Source organism: Opisthocomus hoazin, chromosome 9, assembly GCF_030867145.1.
Source record: "Opisthocomus hoazin isolate bOpiHoa1 chromosome 9, bOpiHoa1.hap1, whole genome shotgun sequence".
NCBI classification, from domain to species: domain Eukaryota; kingdom Metazoa; phylum Chordata; class Aves; order Opisthocomiformes; family Opisthocomidae; genus Opisthocomus; species Opisthocomus hoazin.
Genome location: NC_134422.1, coordinates 9,069,376 through 9,088,447, shown reverse-complemented (window position 1 = coordinate 9,088,447; position 19,072 = coordinate 9,069,376). Strand labels below are relative to the sequence as shown.

At 41.8% G+C, this 19,072-nt stretch overlaps 1 protein-coding gene across 1 annotated transcript in view; it reads left to right on the top strand.

The window, feature by feature from the left end:
• Positions 1–327: 327 nt before the first annotated feature.
• GPR39 (G protein-coupled receptor 39) overlaps positions 328–19,072 on the top strand; it is an 83,196-nt gene continuing 64,451 nt past the window's right edge. The window contains exons 1-2 of the mRNA XM_009938719.2: positions 328–363; positions 733–1,457. Coding sequence (XP_009937021.2) covers positions 800–1,457 — 658 coding nt within the window. The 5' untranslated portion in view covers positions 328–363; positions 733–799. The remainder of the gene's footprint in view (positions 364–732; positions 1,458–19,072) is intronic.

Here is a 19,072-nt window from a genome sequence, read left to right as displayed (position 1 = left end):
AGGAGAACCACCTCATTTTGCCCTGGAGAAGGAGCTCCTATTACAGGAAGTGAATGTGAATGTCAGAGATGGGTGGCTTGCCTTTTTTTTTTTTTTTTTTTTCCCCTAAACCTGCTTTGCTGCACTGACTAGGGATAGCCAAGATTTAGGTTAATGGTTAACGCAGCAGCTATTACCACAAAGAAACACTGACTTCCTCCTGCTGGGGCCGGGGGCAAAAGCTGTCTTTGCTTGTAGAGGAAGAGGCAAGCTTTGAAAGGAGAGCAGTTCACACCACAAAGTGCTGAAGAACGGCAGCTTTACTCAGTAGAGGAAAGAGGAGGAAAATCCAAAAGGAGCAAGAGGTGTTTGCCGTAAAGATAGGTAAGAGCTGAAACACTTCCCTGCTTGGCTTATTGACTCAGTGGCTATTGCTAACAAAATCCACGAGTGTGGCTAGTTGAGACGTGATCGTTGTACCTGACTGCTCTGACCTGTGCGTCTCGGTGAGAAGGGCAAAGCGAGAAAGGATCTATTTGCTGTAAATTTAAACATCGGAGAGGGCAGGAAGGCTCTTCCTCCCTCCTCCTCCTTCCCTCAGGGGCGACTCATGGCAGGACAGACATCGCGTTCAGACTGTTCTAATCTCATTGACCACAGCCACATCCCCGAGTTTGAGGTATCTCCTTGGATCAAGATCACTTTGGCCTCAGCGTATGTCTGTATCTTTATTGCGGGCATCTTGGGCAACAGCATCACCATCAAGGCCACCAGGATCCTGCAGAAGAAAGGCTACCTGCAGAAGGAGGTCACGGACCACATGGTAAGCCTGGCCTGCTCGGACCTTCTGGTCATCCTGCTAGGCATGCCCATGGAGTTCTTCAGTGCCATCTGGACCCCCTTTGCCACACCCAATGGCAATGTGGCTTGCAAAGTCTACTACTTCCTCTTTGAAGCCTGCAGTTACGCCACTGTGCTGCATGTAGCCACCCTCAGCTTTGAGAGGTATGTGGCTATCTGCCATCCCTTCAAGTTCAAGGCAGTCTCTGGACCCCGCAAGGTGAAGCTGCTCATCGCCTTTGTCTGGGGGACATCTGTCATAGTGGCTCTGCCCCTGCTCTTTGCCATGGGCACAGAATATCCCCTGGAAACCATCGAGGGCTACCAAGGTATGACTGCCTGCGTCAAGCCTACACCCAGGCACCACCTCCCAGAGCTGAAGCAAAATATGACCATCTGTACCAGCCTCTCCTCCAAGTGGCCTGTCTTTCAGGCCAGTATCTTCAGCGCCTTCGCTGTGTACATTATAGTGCTGGGAGCTGTCACCTTCATGTGCCGCAGCATGATGAAAACCCTGACGATCCACAAGGAAGGAACTGTGGCAGTGAAGGGTGGACTACGACATCAGGAGCTGTACCTAAGAAAAAGTGAGAGCTCGGAGGGGAAGAGCTCCAGGAGACAGATCATTTTATTCCTGGGTAAGAACCCCGTCCTACTCTGCCTCCCCTCCCCTGCCCCCTTTCCACATGGGAAGGAAACCCAGAAACCTCCATTTTATCTCGCCGAGTTCCCTCAAATGGGGGATGTATGGTTTGAAACTGGTGCAAAATGAGGGAGAGGGATATATTTAAGAAACTTGATTTCCCTGTATGTTTTTGACTCACTCTTTTTGTTGTTAGAACTAATGGGAGGGAAGAAGAAGGAAAAATCCATTTACTGTCTGCTGTTTACATTGTTTGATTGTACTGCATGCCCACATGCAGCAATATGGGTAACTGTGTTGCTGCTTGACCTTTGGTGTAGCAATAGGCAATGGTTGCCTAGATATAAAGTAGTTTTACTTGCATGTTTTCCCATTAAATTACAAATACGTTCATATTCAGTAAGGCTCTTGATGGGAAGGAAGACTGTCTTGCAAGATGTGAAGCTTGTCCTGCTCTGAAGGCATGTTCCTGTCAATTCAGGATGCTCCCTGGAGGGTACTCATTTAGCCTTGGCAGTTGTGGCTGTGTTGCATCTGAGCATTAAGAAAGCTGGGCTGGAGAGCTGATTTGGTCTTGCAAATTGCTGTTGCCCTCTTTAAATTTTTTTTCCTGGTTTTACTTGAAGGCCTATAACCTTGGAATTATGTTTGATTCTGATCTCTCTCACCACATTTGTCAGACAAAAACTAATCAAGCTGTCATTTCACCAGCTTGGAATCTTTCCGGGCTGTGATCCATGTAGTCTCCACATTTGTTGATGCTGTTAGAGGCACCCTTAATCATGCCCTGGCTGAATTACTGCTAGTTCTTGTTTTGTTGGGTTGCTTAATATGATACTGGATATAATAAATGAACAATCTAGAACAGTAGACCTAGTATTCTGTGTTGCCTTTTGGTGCTCTGCTTGATATTGTAGAGGGGGAATTGAAACTCAAGGGTCTGTCCACTTCTACAGGTTTAAGTAATTTTTTAAAAAAATTTATTTTGTTTTTAAGCATTCTCTGCTTCCTCATCTAGTCCTGCTTTTGCTGTGGTCTGTGATTGGGACGTGAAGCTGCAGGGTAAGGAAACCAGGGTGCACCCAGCTCCTTCTCTGATTCACCTGTATTAGAGTTGAGAAGATGGTGAAAACCGGTCATACAGGCAAGGCATATGACTCAAATGTTTGGAGAAAGGGTGGAGCTGCACACTGTACCAGCAGAGAGGGTGACAAAGACTTCAAATGGGAGATGTGACGCTCCAGGCGGTACAGAGCTCTTCCTCGTGCTCAGGGTGTACATCTAACAAAGAAATCATCTCCTCGTGCAAGGCTTCTGTTAGTCTGGGACGAGAGGCCCCATATCTGGGTGACCGAAAGGGCTCTCGGTATCCTTACTCCACCAAAAGTACTGACTCCTGGGGCAGAAGCTTAGCAGCTAATGCTAAACACAGCATGTTGCACAAAGCAGAAAAACGAAATAAGGCTCTGCTCTTGAAGTTAAGTGCTACTGTGGGATCCTTTAAAGTCTGTGGATCATTCTCCCCTTGCAAATTCTCATCCACAGCTACGTTAAAGGCCAGTCTAAGATCCAAATCCTGTAGTAAGTTCTAGCTAGGCTGAGAGATGAAGGTAAATTACTGTGGCTTTTCTTCCCCTGCTCGATTGTTGTTCTTGCTTGCTGATGGTCTAGCATGGTATAGGCAGACCTAGTGCTGCTTGCAGAAGTGTTAAAAAGCTGAATTAAAGTGATTGGCTTGTCCTTTATTTTAAGAGAATTTGCCGCAAATATCTGATGCTGTCTCTGTGCTCTCAGCTTTCTGGAGCCAGTAAATACTTCCATGAATTCCCCAAAATTATTTCAGTGGCAAGACTCTTAATACAAGTCTTGCTAATTTACTTGGGTTGGGAAATAAATTAATAAACTGAGGAGGAAGAAACTGTGGCCTGCATCCTTGAGAACAATGCAAAGCAATTTAATTTGGAGATTTCATAAGAGTGATGCTTTAGGGCAGTTTTAACCCAGGAGAAATGAACATGTAAATAGTTTACAAATCGCTGAATTTAAATATAGCGATTTAGAAGTCCTCTTTATTTTTCATTTAACAGATGGCTCAAATTAAAACAAATACTTGCACATTCCCAACATATTTTACTTTTAATGTGAAATGTAAATGACAGTGTATAGCATGATGTCTTTGAACATCTAACAGCAATAAAAACAATTTAACATTTTCTTCTTCTAGTTGCTAAAAGTGGTAAATTCTATAGAACAGAGATTAAATTCATAAATCTCCTGACGATGAGAAAAAGCTAAGTAGAAGGAGACACAAGAAGGAATCGATTTTTTTTAGGGTCACGTTATTGTATGGCACTTGAGAAAATTCATGAAAATGAATTGTAAATGTTGAAAGTGAAAGACTGCTTGCCGTAGGTAGTATTGACGTTTGCAGGATGGGCTCCAGATGGGGTGACACCACTGCTGTGATGGAGGATGAAGGTGACAAGGAGCCAAGCGAGGAGAGCACCACCATACTGGGCAGGCTGATCTCGCGTGGGGAAGAACTTTTGTCCAAGGAAGGTGGCTGCAAGGTTCAAGCCTTTTGGCTTAAAGCCCAGGTGGTCTGGATGGGGATTTGAAGTTCTTGATGTAGAGATGTCAGTTCCTTCTGTTTCTGGCTAACTCCACTCATGGTGGAGAGGAAGGACTCCCCCAATGGCTGCAATAACAACTCTATGCCTGGTGTTGGGGAGGGGGTACGCCCAGGGGCTGATCACCTCAAATTTTGGTGGCTTTTCCCCAGTGGAGGAATACAAATTTGTCCCATTATTTTGGAGAAAATCAACTCTGTTTTTATAAAGCAGGCTGTGCAGTGCTATTCCTTCCAACTTCCTTCCCACTATTGCCGTTGGCTTCAAAAAAAACATGATAGCAGATGTAAGTCTCTACTTAATGCTCCTGCTTCTGACATCAGGCTTTTTGTGCTTTTGGATAGACTGGGGCATACTTCCTGCAATCTCTGTGTGTGTGATTTATTTAATCGCCTTCTGAGCCACGTGGTAAAACCCCACTGCCTCCAGTGGGTCAGCTCATCCTTATGAGCAGCATAAATCAGACTGGTTGACACTGTGTGGGTTACCTATGTTTGTTGTTGTTAAAGCAGCTTTGTTCATGTCAGGACAGCAGATCTTTCTTCTAGTGAAGGGCTACATGGATCTGGATGAGCGTGGCCAGTCATGAATAGCAGGGAAAATATAGCTAAACTTAATTTTTGTGTGGTTCATGGCAGCATTTGTTAATAAAAGTTTCTCCACTCCCAGCAGCAGAAACTGGATAGCTACAGTGATTATGAAAATACTTGGCTGATGGCACTTTGATGAAATGCAAGCTTTTAACAGTATTTAAAACCCCTTAATGGTTGGCCCACCCCCACAGGGACTGATTCAGTGTTTGTGGCAACTCGATCTCGTCTTTCTCCTGTGGCTGTAAAGGGCAAGGCAGTGATCAGAGGGCTACCTAAATGGTCACGAGGTGCTGCTGGGGACCTCTTGCTGCTCCAACACCTGAGCTCAGGCCCCTGCCACTGTAGCAGTGAGCTCTTAGGAAAGGGTGAGTTTGGAGACTTATATGTACTATTATATATATTATAACAGGGTTATAGCAAACAAAGAAGGAGAATGTAATGGAAGGATCCTGTAAAGAGAAATCCAGCTAGTTCAATAATTATAAATGAGAAAAAAAAGAAGTCACTTTTATAGCTGAAACTAGGTAAGTTAAAATCTTTAGGAAATGTTAACAGGTGGCCTGCTCACTGGGAAAGGGGAGAGGTATGGGACCAGTGTCCACACATGCTGCTGGTGAGGTGGGCTTTGGCACCAGCAGCTCCATGCCAGCAGTGCCTGCTCGCGGGCCATGGCTACATCCTTCTTAATCCAGTCAATAATACAAAGCCACATTTATACAAAAGCAGCTGCATAGTTTGTCATCAGACTAGATCTGACTGACCTGAACTTGTACTCTACAATGAAGTGAGTTTTGACTATTCCAGATTAAAAATCTATTGCTTCTAAAGCTTCTATGATATTTCCCTTGGCAGCTTCAGTTTTGTACTTCTGCTAAAAGCCTTAATTATTTTGTATAAAGCAGCCGCAAGCCTACCACAGTAAATACATTGAAATAAAAAAGTCCTTCAGTGTTGCTACGTCCTCTGCTTTTTACTGTATAGATTTCCAATTTTCCCTTTGGAGCAACACTCTTCCGTTTGCACAGCAGAGGGGTCTCCCTGCATGGGGCTCCTAGGCACTGTGGGTGCTTTGCTGTTTGCCAGCCAGCATCTGGGCTTTTTTGTCTCCTGACCATGATGAAACACCCCTCCATCTCTAGCTCTTCCTTCCAGAAAAGAGAAATACCAAAGTAATCTGGCTGCTATGAAAGTGTTGAGGTAGATACATTAAAGCACTGCTGTAGCTGCAGCCGTTGGCAAGAGCCATAGCTGCAGCTGGACCTACCTAACTGGAGACCCTGCTGCTACCAGCCTGGCTCCACCAGCTCCCCCATGCTAACTGGGGCGGATAATTCTCTCTGCTATCTCTTTCCCATCACTACAGAACTGTAGGTTTTCTGCTGTGGGACCTTCTGATGTAAGATAAATTTTACCTACGTGCCTGGACAGCAAATATCCTACAGCTTCTTGAATGAGCAAAGAAGGCAGTTGCTTATCACGATTTATGGCAGTGCCTCCATCTGACAAAGGCAGCATGGTGGTGGGTTTTTTAAGTGTTTTTCTTCGGTCTAACGCGTAAGTATGTCCAACACACCGAGTGTCAACCTGAACACAGTAGCAGTGGTGGTTTTGTGTGATGTGATGTGATGTGATGTGATGTGGTATAGTACAGATAGCTTCAGGTCTGATCTGCTTTATGGAGCAATAGCAGCTAAAGCCTTTACTGAGACTCTGGTAAGTGTCACTGCAGGAAAGAGAGTCTCTGTCTCTAAACTGAAATAAAACGGGCAAAAGGGAAAGGCTGGAAAAGCTAGATAGAAAGAAGTCAGTGACCTGACCAAGGCCACAAATGCTATGGAGAGTCACGAATGCATCTGCTGGAGCTTGTGCTAGTGCCCTATCTGTTGGGCTGCCTGGCCCATCTCCTGCCATTTTTTTTGGTGGTGACTGTTAAAATGATGCCAGGCTATTCTATCACAATACCAAATGCCACTCTACATGCCATGGACACAGCTGTACCTGGCCATAAGCTAAATCTAGATAAAACTTTAAGTCAGAAATTAAAAAGATCTCTTAGAACTTCAGCTGGAGCACCATTTCTTTCCCATATACTAGTGCTGGCAGATTAATGTTTTGCTCAGAATAAAGGTATTGTGTGTAGAAATAGCCTTTCCAAAGATCACTAAGGAAATGTATTTCGTAAGGCACTTGGCAAATGGGTTCTCAGGAGGCAGATTACTTCAAGTAGTTGTGGAAAATATGTGGTTGTCATCTAGAGATGACTCAGGCACAGTATAACTTGACAATGGTAGGACTTCTGTTACAGGAAAATTAGATGCTTCTTCACAGGTTGGAAATGGCTGGGCTTTTTCCTTACTGAAAAAGGTAAAGCTTGGGGATAGAACAAAAGTTGAAAGAATAACCTAACTGATTAGATTCCAGAACACAGGTCCAGCCCATGTTCTTTAAACTCGGCTTCATTGACTCCTCTTGGTTAATTTCTTTAATCATTCCGCTCAGCTGCCCTTCTTCAGAGACTTTGTTGGTGAGGTGCCTGAAGATAAATACGTTGTAGGCTGGGTGGGATTTTCATCTCTGTGTTTTATATGGTGCCTCCATCCATATATTTATCTGAGCAGGGCTTCGAGTTACACAAGACAAGTAGGAGACTGAATGCACTCAAATGGGTACCAGGGGCTGAGCAGGGAATGTGAAACACTTAGACCAACAGACCAGGGTCTGGCCATTCAACTGAACAGGACACCCACCCTCTGTCAATAGTAAGGTTTTTCTTTTAGGTGCTGCTTTCTGAAAGAGAGATAAAAGCAAAGGATTTACCTACTGGTGTTCAGTAAAATTTGCTTTCCTCTTCTCTGCAAAAGTATTAACCTGGTGTCAATGGCAAAACAGATCAATGCTACTGAATGCTGGTAGCACAAAACTGAAGATCAGCTATTCAACAGATGACAATGGAAAGGCTGCATTCAGGGATTATGGCTTCTCGGGGCAATTGTGTACAAACAACCTCCTCTGAAGAGATGTGGGGCTTCTGTTGGTTTTAAAAAAAAATACACAGCCACAGTAAAATAGATTCAAGGCAAACTTCCAAAATCCAGATATTTGTACGTTCAGTTTTCCTCACACTGTAATTTAAAAATGAGCATAAGCAGAAACCAGCATAATTTTCCTGCCTATTGTACAGAAAGCAATTTATCTACTGCTGCTTTTAACTGGACTCATGTAACAGAAGATTGTGCTTTTGGCTTAAGCAGACAGTCTTCCTTTCCTCCTACGCCGAGGGATGGCAAAATGGTACAGAGAGAAAAGAAATGGAAGAATTGGGACTAATTGAGGCCAGCACCCCCAGGGTATTTAAGACTTCTGTAGTTTTAATGGAAAAAATCAATGTGTGATTACACTTTGCATTAGAGTACTTAAAAATTGCTTCAACATGAAAAGTCTGCAGCTTTAAAAACAAACTAACCCTGCAAATACTATAGTCAGAGAACCAAATTCACACTAGTGTAATCTGCATAATTCTCCATAGGTGATATCCTGGCAGATATGGTCTCTGAGGACACGTGGCTACTGTCTTTGCACACGAAAAGCCCACGAGGACAATGAGTGCTTTACTGGTGCTTAGTGAAAATCACGGCCATGCTTCTGTCTTTCAGTGGATGCCTACAAGGAAACTGGTATTTCACCTGGTCTGATAGTGAGCTGTAGGTGCTGGCGCGCTGCTTCAGCCTAGCTCATCCTGTGGCACAGGAAGCACAAGCATCTTTCCACTTCTTTATGCTCTACCATCTGTGTTGTCCAGGGACTACACGGACAGCTGAGATTTCTTCAGTACTTCTGCCCTATACTTGCTGCTGCCCAGAATCTCTAAGCCTCATTAAAGACTGTTACCAGTGTTAGCCTTAAACTTAGTATTATTAATATCTATCTGTCTCTCACAAGCTGTGGATAATAAACCTATTGGCCCTTGGTTCTTCTGGCATCCCCAGGTACATGCTAAGAGCAGGAAGGAGGGAAGTGCAGGCAACATCCCTTGCTGTGGCAGCATGAGCCAAGAAACAGGCAGGAGGCTGCTGCCTTTGGGGAGCTGAGGGCTGGCTGTCACATCTCAGCTTCTGAAAAACACAATCTATATCATGGCAGATCCTCTCTAGGGCATATGTTCTTACAAATAGAAGCCTTGGAAGCTGTCTCTTTCTTCAAAGAATGGATAAGAAAGCAGGAAGATTTATTTGCATCAAAGTGGAGAAATACAGATGTTGCTCCAGGTATGAAACGAGTTGAAGGGGATAGCCCTCAGACAGAATACAACAGCCCTACACTAAGTAACATGCCACCATCCTTTGGTCAAGAGACTGTTGTCTTAAGCATTAATTTTCCAATTGCTCTCTTTTCTTGCTATCTCGTCAGAGCCAGACACCATCTCAAATGCAGGTTGCTCTTGCAAGTCCCCAGTTTCAGTAGATAGGACTCATTTGTGGCAAGTTCACAGATGATTTATTGAAATCTTCACCTGTGAAAATGAAATGCTTTATCTATTCCTCTATTGTTTCATATTCCAATTATACTGCATTTCACAAAATTAAATCTTTTGTTTTCCTAGCTGATGTTAACGCCATTATCTTTAAACAATGATTGCTAGCCTTGAATTTTAATGGAAGAGAGCTTTAATATCTGAGCATTTATTAGTAACATGAAGTTTTCCATTTTATCCTACGTAACTTATTTGTTTCGTAAAGGCAACATCTGTGTTAGAAACTGAAAACTAACCAACTGCCAACCATCAGGTTAAAAATTATTTTTTCCCCTTTTATTGTTGTGAGTTCCTAAACTTATAATTTTGCTGGATAGGTAGTACATTTGAAAAACTAGTAAGAAGGAATTTTAAAATTATGTTTTCCACTGAAGATAAACAGTTAAGAGTTCAGCTTACATTTGGCACAATGTGCATGGTGCTTTTTTAGCCTTTTTTGAGGGCATCGTAAGCATGGTTATGCTGCTAGATGCCAGCCCTATATTTAAGTGAGAAAGCAGTTATCCTTCTAATCTCTGTTCTAGATGCATAAGTAATATCAAGGTCAAAATATTATGGATTAAATGAGTCTGCCAAGAACCTCTTAATCATATAAATAGTGACTTACAAGGAAAGGTGAAACTGAGAAAGAGGTCTGGTATTGTTTTGAGCTAACTTTTCCTTGTTTCCCTTTAAGCTGTTTTTAGGTCTGTGGTTGTTGCTTTTACTTCTCTCTTAAAAGCACTTACTATGTTTAGGTTTTTCAATTTTTAAAAAAAGGTATTTAAGTTGAAAGTGGAGCTTATGGGGTTAGAGTTGGGGATCTCTCTGACAGCAAGTATATGCTTGTTAACATGTAGAGAGAGTTCTGTGAGCACTCAAAAGGCACTTGACATCTACCTGCTAACAGGTGCACATAAGTAGTAATTACCAGGAAACTAAACTTTACCCATGAGCGTAAAGAAACCCAGACACAGAGGTGCATTAGAGCAGATAACATTGCTTAGCTATCTGTCCTTGTCCTCACTCAGCATAAATGGCTTTCTCTTGTCTTTTTTTATTAGGGAGCATCTGCACAGGTGTTCAGGAAGCCACTCTGCTCCAATCTCTAGCTGAACCCTGCAAAAGAGCTCAGATACAGCCCCTTTCAGAGGGGCTGTCACTGTTCATATAGCATTTCTGCAAATCCACCTTGCTTTGCTCCTCCATATAATATCCCAGCTTACTTTTTATTGAATGTAATGATTGTCCTACATAGCTAAAGGAGGAACTGCCTCATGCAGTCTTTTGCTTTAGTGGTTTATCTAACATCGTGCTGCTGAAGGTGATTTTGATTTGAAGAAATATTAGAAGACTGTCCTGATTGTGCCTTCCTAGAAAAATCCCAGGAGTTCAATATATGTGTACCCCTCCTATTAAATTGCAATAACTACAATTATTCTAGTACTTTTTCCATAAAGCATAAAATTTAAATTGTGGAACTTATTGTTGTGGAGGCCAAATGTAAAAGCGGGCTCCAAAAGAGATTAAATGTAACCTTGAAGGATAGTACTGTCAAGAAGAAGATCTAATCTCCACTTTAGAAAGTCCTGATACTGCTGAGTGCCAGAAACTTCATGTGAATAGTACAAGAAAATCCCTCTATGCTTCTTCCTTCTCCTGCTGATGTCTATGTGGGATCATCACAGAGAGAAATTAATGGACAGATGAGTCCTAGATCTGTCCCAGTATGTCTGCTCTTAATCTGAAACTTTCTGTATATGTCAAAATAGGCAAGTGATCAGAGTCTGCCTTCAGCCAGGTACAGGAACATGAGCTTTTTAAGTCAGTAGAACAAATAGTTTGATTGGACAAGAAAAAAATTGATTAAAATGCTCTTCGTCAAATTTTAGGGGTTTTTTTCCTGCACCTCTCTGCCCCCCAAACACAAACTTTTCAAGAAAAAAATGTATGCATTACTGGGCATGACTTTTCTCTGTGTGTGTGTGTCAAAATGTGTCTTGTTTCATCAGCTCCAGTCCTGTGCCTCACGTTGTGTCTCTCCAATAAAGACAGCTTTTGAGCTTCCTGATTTTGAAAGTAAAAGTGAACTTAAATTTGTCCCTTAAAGGCATTAAGAACGAAGGTCCTCACCAACTGATTCTCTTAGTAATGCTTAAGGATATCTATAGAAGAGAGGTTCTTGAAACTGTTATGACTGAACCAACAATCTTTACTTTTAACGTAACTAAAGATTGCAGTACTTCAGTGATAAGGTACACAGAGATTCTTTATTGTGGACACAACTTTAACATGCCAGGTTTTTAACCATTAGATAAGAACTAACGTGGTATAGTGAAGGACAAATAGAAGTCAAAATCAAGCACGCTGGTCCAGTTTGCCCTTGCCCTTCAGACAGTGAAACTGCTAAAAGCCTTCTGACTGTCTGTCATGAGTTTATTCAACAGGTCTTTCTGATCAGTTGAAAGAAATGCAGGTGTACAATGGATGCAATGGGTGGTGTCACAGGTGTTCAAAAGATGGTATTTAAGTGATCATTTTGTCTTGAAAGGTGAAATACCAAAATTCTAGTGGTAGCAATGATGACATGAACTCCTGCCAAAATGTGTAAAAGCATCTACTGGTATCTGCAGATGCACACATACTTTTGAAAATCTTGGACAATGATTCTAGGGGTGTAACTTAGCTACTGAAGTACAATGTGTTAAAACAAATATTTTTTTAAAGTTGAACTTTTGAAAAAATGCAATGTCTAACTACCCAGGTTGAGGTTGGAGAAAAGGGCTACTAAGGTGACTGGAGACTGGGGAGACAAATCTTTCACAGAAGCTAAAATGAGATTGTATTGTTTAATGTAGCAAAATGAAGACTACGGCTGGCTTTGAGCTGTCTGTAGGTACGTTGGGGCAGTAAATACCAAGGAAAGAGGAAGATGTGGTTTGTAACCTGATTTGAAAATCTTGCAAAACTGATTCAGTGACAGCCATATGCAGAGTGACTCTGGGCACAGTCGATCTGATCTCACTGTGCAATAAGCTTAGCAGCCTTGCTGTGCATCTTTAGAAACTGCCCAGGGAGCCCAGCCCGTTGAAGTCAGGCCTTACGGCAAGGAGTCTGCAACTACCTTTGCTTCAGTTGTGGGGCCAAGGACCTTCCCTCCAGCATGCACAAATGTTCCTCTTCAGCTTAGAGACTTGAGTCTGAAAGCTGTAGTCCCCTTCATTAACTCTGAATTTACAGAGCTTTAAATCCATGATGCGTATGGATTCGCTAATTTGGTCTATTAAAAAATAAATCCAAACAGCAATAGAAGGGCAAAACGAGAGAGTTCTGAAACTGCTATCTGCTGGTCTGGTGGGTATGACGGACCATCACCCCTCAGCTGGAGCAGTCTCTGAGCAAAGCCAGAGCAGATTTATCTCTGTATCTGTGGAGAGTTGTGAATGTATGCCTCTTCTCTCCTTCTGTGCTTCTCTTATGCCCTTTCTTAAAAGATTTTCCCCACCTGGTGTACTTGGAGGTAGCCTTGGGAGTTCGTTGTTAGAAGTTAATGTCTGGAGATTGAAACTTTCCGTTGTCTTGATTCCTTCCCTTCTCCTATCCCTGCTTATATATACATCTTATGAATTCTAAAAAGCTCTTTGATAGTAACTTGAAATTCAGATGTCCCCTTTCTATTTCTCTTCTGGTCCAAGCCAACATTTAAATGCATTCTTTTCTATTATAAAGAGCATACTGACAATTTAGGAAACATTGTCCTGCCGTGCAGACTCCCTGATATTACACAATATTGCCATGTTCTCTGCATTGATCTAAATGATGGCGTTGGCACAAGAACTAATAGGTCTATAGGGGCCAGGAATGAGTACAGACAGAAATGAGAAAATTTGTAATCATAAGAAGGACATGTTCAGGGACAGACTTTCAAATGGAGAGCTGGACCAAACTAGTTCAGTTTCTGGGGTAGCAAAAATGATAATTTCTGCAAGTCCATGCTGGGAGTGCAGGTGTGTCTCTGGTCCTAAAGCCCACATCTCCACTGTGTTGGAAAGAAGAGGTTATGTTTATTGTTCCTTGGTGTGGCACTGCATGACTCTGTATCCTTCATTGAGAGGATGTTGAACTTGCAAAGAACGCCCAGCAAGCTTATCCAAGCTCAACATTTTCTTGGCAAATACCTGTTGCCAAAAGGAGACTTTCAGAAAGCTGGCCTAGGACCACACAGCTTGGTGCACATATGGGTCTCTGCCTGCAAATGAAGGATCCATTTCCTATGTGTTTTGGTCTCTGAATCAAGGGCAAGATATCACCTGTGCTGCTCCTCCTCTTGCTGCTGCAGATCCACTTGGCCAGCCTACCTTGCTACCCTCCTTCACAACCTATGCGGCCGTCAGTCTCACTGTGCCTGATGACTAGCATTCAAAAGCTTGCTTCTGAGTCCCTATCTCCAAAAGAGAATTGCTTTAGCCTTATCAAATGGAAGTGAAATTTAAAATGACTTAATGTTTATTTGCTGACAGGCAGGAATGTTGTCTAAATCAACTGTCACAGCTTGAACGCGGTGCTGTAGGCCCAAATCATAACCTCTTGTTGGCCTTTAATGAAACAATGTTAAGTTTGGGGAGTGGAAATATTATTTTTGCCTCCCTGGATGTATGGATAGCATTCTCATTTTGAAGTTTTATACAATGGACTTATATTTGATATTTGCATAATTCAAATAGATGAAATCCTCAAACAGGCACAGAAGACTTGATTTCATTAACTTGGTATGCAGCCATTCCCATCTCTCATGCAAATGGAAAATACCTTTCCTGTAAGTAGACTTTAAAGATTCATTTCTTTCTCTAATCAAGTGGTGAAATCCTACCCACGGGAACCAGAATTGATTTCTTTTCCCTTCAGACTGAATAGCATAGACCTTATTTGGGTTAATTTCTGTTGTGAAATGCAAGGTTAACCCTTCTGTGTGCTGCGAATCAGCTAAATGTGTTCCTGTTTGCTGCTCTAACACACTGAAAATGCACATGGTGCAGTCGTCCTGCAAATGTAGCCGTCAGCTCTGCTAAGCTCAAGGAAGTTCTGCCAATTGTCAACAAAGATCTATTTCCACTGAAACCTTGACCTTGAAAGTTGGTTTTTAAATTTCCTCCTGGGCCTTGAACGCCGTAATTGATTATGGTTGTTTTGGTTTTAGTCTTTAACAATCAAGGTGAAGAATTGCTCCCAAATTTGTTAAGATGTCAGGAGGAAGGCAGCTTCCCTACATCGCGTGGATGGTGTCAGGGAGCTACAATGGACTCTTGCAAGCCTTCCACAAAGCACTGACGTTTCTGGTTGGGAATGAAAATTGGACAGAAGTGCTTCTCTCTCAGAGTTGGCACCCGCACCTTGCCCTCTTGGGGCATGAGACAGCTCCACTGCATTAATGCAATTTAATAGGCATCAGGGGAGAATTAAAAGTATCTGAAGTTGGTCCAAGTAGTCTTAGTGAATAGCTCCTCACACTGTGCAGTCTGAGCCCATGGCTGGGATTCCTGTCCCTAGCAGGGCTTAGGTGAATTTCTCCCTCTCCTTACTACCGAATTGTCCACATATCTTTATATGCTATATTTGTTAAAACTGATAGCCGGACCCCTTGGCCACTATGCTTCTTTGAAACATTTCCCAGTGCTTTCACCGAAAGCAGGATGCTCTGCTACATTCTAATGAAGAGCTGCTTTAAAAACAAAACAAAACAAATAACCAAAAAAAAAGAGGAAAAAGTGTATTTTTCTTGGTAATTTGGGATGCTTAGTTTTCTGGGTTTCTTTGTCTTAGAGCACAAAGTAGTCACTTGGGAGAGTTTTTTTCTCTGCACAGAAAGTGAATTTATGGTGTGCTCTCTGCTTCTCCTGTTCACTAGCCTGCCCTGTAGAAGAAAGCAGTAGGAGGTCACCTGCATTGAATGGCTCAAGAAAAGCCAAGATGTCCTGGGTTTTCCTCTTGTATTAAAGGAAGATTTTACTCTGTAATTGGAACTAATTAGTAAACCCTCCCTTAAGTGTATACACATTGTGGTATTTGACATTTACAATTCCTAGTGCGGGGATGCACACTGGGTAGCAAGCACTGAGCTTACTCTGGTGTTTTGGTCCCTACATCAGATGCCTTTCATAAATGTGTTTAAAAGTTCAGCACTATGGTTCTCGAGAACTTTTGATCAGTCTGGCTTTACTGCTTCATTTAGTTAAACCTTGCACTGCCCCTTCAAACCTCTGAGTTGCCTGCACCGCTGGGACATGCAGGGCCCAATACCTGATAACAGCTCAAACAAATGAAGCAGTAGACTGAGATATAGTTTGTCTCTGCATTCCTGGGGGCTCATGACACCAAAAAATGTGGCTTTTTGACACCAGGGAATGCTGAAACAGTCTGTATCTATATACACCCACAAACATGTGCGTATGCATGCACATGCATACTATGTAGGACTATTGAGTAATTAGGAGTAGCCATTCTCACGAAACCATTTGTTGTATCTCAAGGCATGTTCCTCAAACTTCAGAGTTACAGCAGCCCAGAGCCCTCTGTTGCCAACGTGTTGCATCTTACAAGAAAAGCAGCCCAAAATAATAGGGCCCGAAACAATTGCTTCATCTTTGTGTATCTGGCAATTTTGGAGGTTTCTTTTCAGTTTTGGGGTGGGTTTTCACTTGGTTGGTTGGTTTGGTTTAGTCTTTAAGCAGACTCAGCTCAGGAGGCCCTAGCTCCCATCCCAGGCAGCCACATTTTGGAAAAAGCCTCATTCAGCAATAGCCCCAAGTGCCTAGAGAGTGAGGCAAACGCCATGTTTGTCGGGGTGCACTGGTCATCAATGCACTGAATTCAGGAGGAGGCAGAAGGATTTCAGACTTCTGGTGACAAATATCTTGTTGACTGAACTCTACTGAACTCTACTTTCAAGTCATTTCAGGTCAGGAATAATTGCCATCTTTACATCACCATTTTCAAATTCTTTTTCCGTGCAGCAACACTGAGAAAGTCAGTGTCCCTAACGTTCAAATCATCTTTAATTTTCCTACTATTGTAATATATGAATGTTTCTGATCATTTTTGCTCAGTATGGTTCTGAGGGAAAAATATGGTTCTGAGGCACGAAAAAATCTGTTTCAAGTGAAACGTCATGCTTTTGATCCAAGGACTGATGTTCTATAGGAGGAACAGAAACAAAAAACTCATGATAACCCCTCTGCTTTCCTAAAATAGAAAACCTGTCTAGTTAATGAATATAAATGAATGTACATTCACTTCCTTTTTGTGAGGTTACTAAAGCTGATTAACATTAGGTACCACAATTTATTTAAAGCAGTTGAGTAATTATTGTGCTTCCTATCCCATGAACATGCAACTTATTTATTACTGAAGGTTTGGGTTTTCTTTTAAAGTGTATCCTTGGAATCACATTGGGGACATACCTTTGTCTTTATCAGAGTTTTAAAATAAGTATTTTACAATAAGTAATTCTGGTGTACCAGCAAAGAAGAAAAATTGGGCAATGCTATAGAAATTCAATAAACTTGTGATGCATCGTCTTACAGGAAAGGACCTGAAATCCTTAGGAGTGAAATAATGTATTGACAATTTGGGGTTACACACGTAGAATTCGATATTCAGCATAATTAAATTAGAAATTGATAGCTTCAGCAAAACAAAACAGTTTTTCATATAAAATTTAAAATGAGTGAATCTACTTTGCTTTATTGTGACACTGGGTGGATCAAGGTGTTTTGGCTGAGAGTTATTTTCCTGCAGATCATCATAAAGTGACTCGTATGTGCTGGCCTTTCCTGTTATGTTAGTCTAATGAGGATTTATTCTCTGCTTGCAACTAGAGGCTGCTACAGCTTCTGCCATGTTGTTAGTTATGCCAAGCAGGTTAAGTTATTCTGTCTAGGTCTGTCTTTGCTAAAATTGCGTCTTCCCTTCTCTCCAACCATCCACCCTCGGGACTGAGAAAGACAGAGAGAGAAGTCAGCAGATACAGGCTCAGTCAGAGGTGGCCAGGAGCTGTGCAGCTGTGGAGATTTTGCAGGCTTGTTCCTTGTTGTCCCTTTTGTTAACTTTTATAAGCTCACTGTTCCAACAGAAATCCCTTTAACCTAGTTAAAATTTGTTCTCTAAGTTTGCATAGTTTGAGATATTATCAGAGTCTTCTTTGGGCTGAGAGCATTTTAATTCCTCATGCTTGGCAATCTGTAAGGGCATCTAAAACTGTGTGTGAAGGAAAAGAAACACTGAGATTCTTAAACACAATATTATTATTTTAGATCTAGTAACACCATTTTATATTAACTGTCACTTCAGTATGAAAATTCTATTCCAGGATTAATGACCAAATCATAGGCACCTCTAGCCAAAATAAGTGAAACTGTTGGCATGAGCACTGTAACAGAGCAGGGAGTTTCAGTATTAGGTCTGCCTTCCCACAGGAACACGTGCATGGCTCTCATTAATATTTGCAAGTTCTGTGCATGTACCTGTAGAGAAACATACACCACTTAAAAGCTGGTGGAAAATAAAACAGAATCTGCTCTGGAAGCTTCCCTGCCGAAGCACTTGAACCTCATCTAAGGACTATTATGGGACAGAAAAAGGTTCTGCAGCTGGTGAACTTTATGGCAAAGTTGCATTTAATTCTCAGACCAGTTGTAAAAAGACAAGTTAAAATAAGTCTTCTACATTCTGCAGATGTGTAGACAATTCATGAATAAAATGTAATTCTTACAAGCAACCTATTATGGCTATGATAACAAGTTAAAAAAATTCAAAGCAGCTGGATGCTGCTCATTCAGAATCACCAACTTGTGAAAACAATGATATCCAGAAGCTTGTCCTGACTTAGCAGAAGCAGTACAGATTTATACAAATGTAGATACTTCAGTGACGCTATCTTGTAATTTGTCTGTTACATGGTAGTATTTTTGAGCCCAATCTGAGACCAGAGGCCCATCGTATTATGCACTGTACATACAAGAAGAAAGAATGTCTATGTCAAAACATATACAGTCTACACAGCTAGAACCAGACAGAATGATAAAAAGGAAATTTGACATACACAGTAGATCTTCTCTAGCTTTTATTAACACAGCTGTTGCATATCAAGTGCATATGTTAAATATTTTGAAAATTATTTACTGAAGAAAAGTGGCCCAGCTACTTCTGAGAACTACAGGCTACATGAGAACTGTAGTGTGTTTTAGGTAATTCAGTTTTGCATTTCCTGAAAATGCACATGCAAGAATCTTCATTGTAAACACCATTGGTTTTCTTTGAAGAGTTCACTATTACCAGGAGCTCCAACGTGTTGCATTTTTTAAGGTATTCATCATGGGTTAGTAGATGAAAATGAGCTGCAGTCATCTGTCAAGGAGAGATGGATTTTGAGTAGCAAGAAATGCTGCTAGTAGACTGTCATTGTCAGCCACCTCTGATGCTGGTGTTGGAAGATGAAGAGGATTATTTGCACCAGGCTGTAGCTGCTCAGAGGCAAAATAACTTCTGTGTATTTGCAGATTAGGCTAGGCATAGGCTTTGCTTCTCTGAAGAGAACTCCTTAATATAACTTGCATTGAGGCTCTGAAATGCAGCCTGTTTGTATTTCTCCCTTGACAGTGTTAGAAAACCTCATCTCTCCCTGATCTGCATTTGAACAGTCTTAATTTTTATCTCTTTTAGGTAAGGGACTTCTCTGCTCTGAACACTTCTTCCCTTTCTCTCTCATTTGAGCTTGCAGATGTTGCGAGTTACTTTCTTTTTTTCATCTTGAGCCTGTGCAATAGTCCAACTATTTGTTTTACAGTGTCTCTTGTTTGTCCCTGATGGGCAGACATATTTC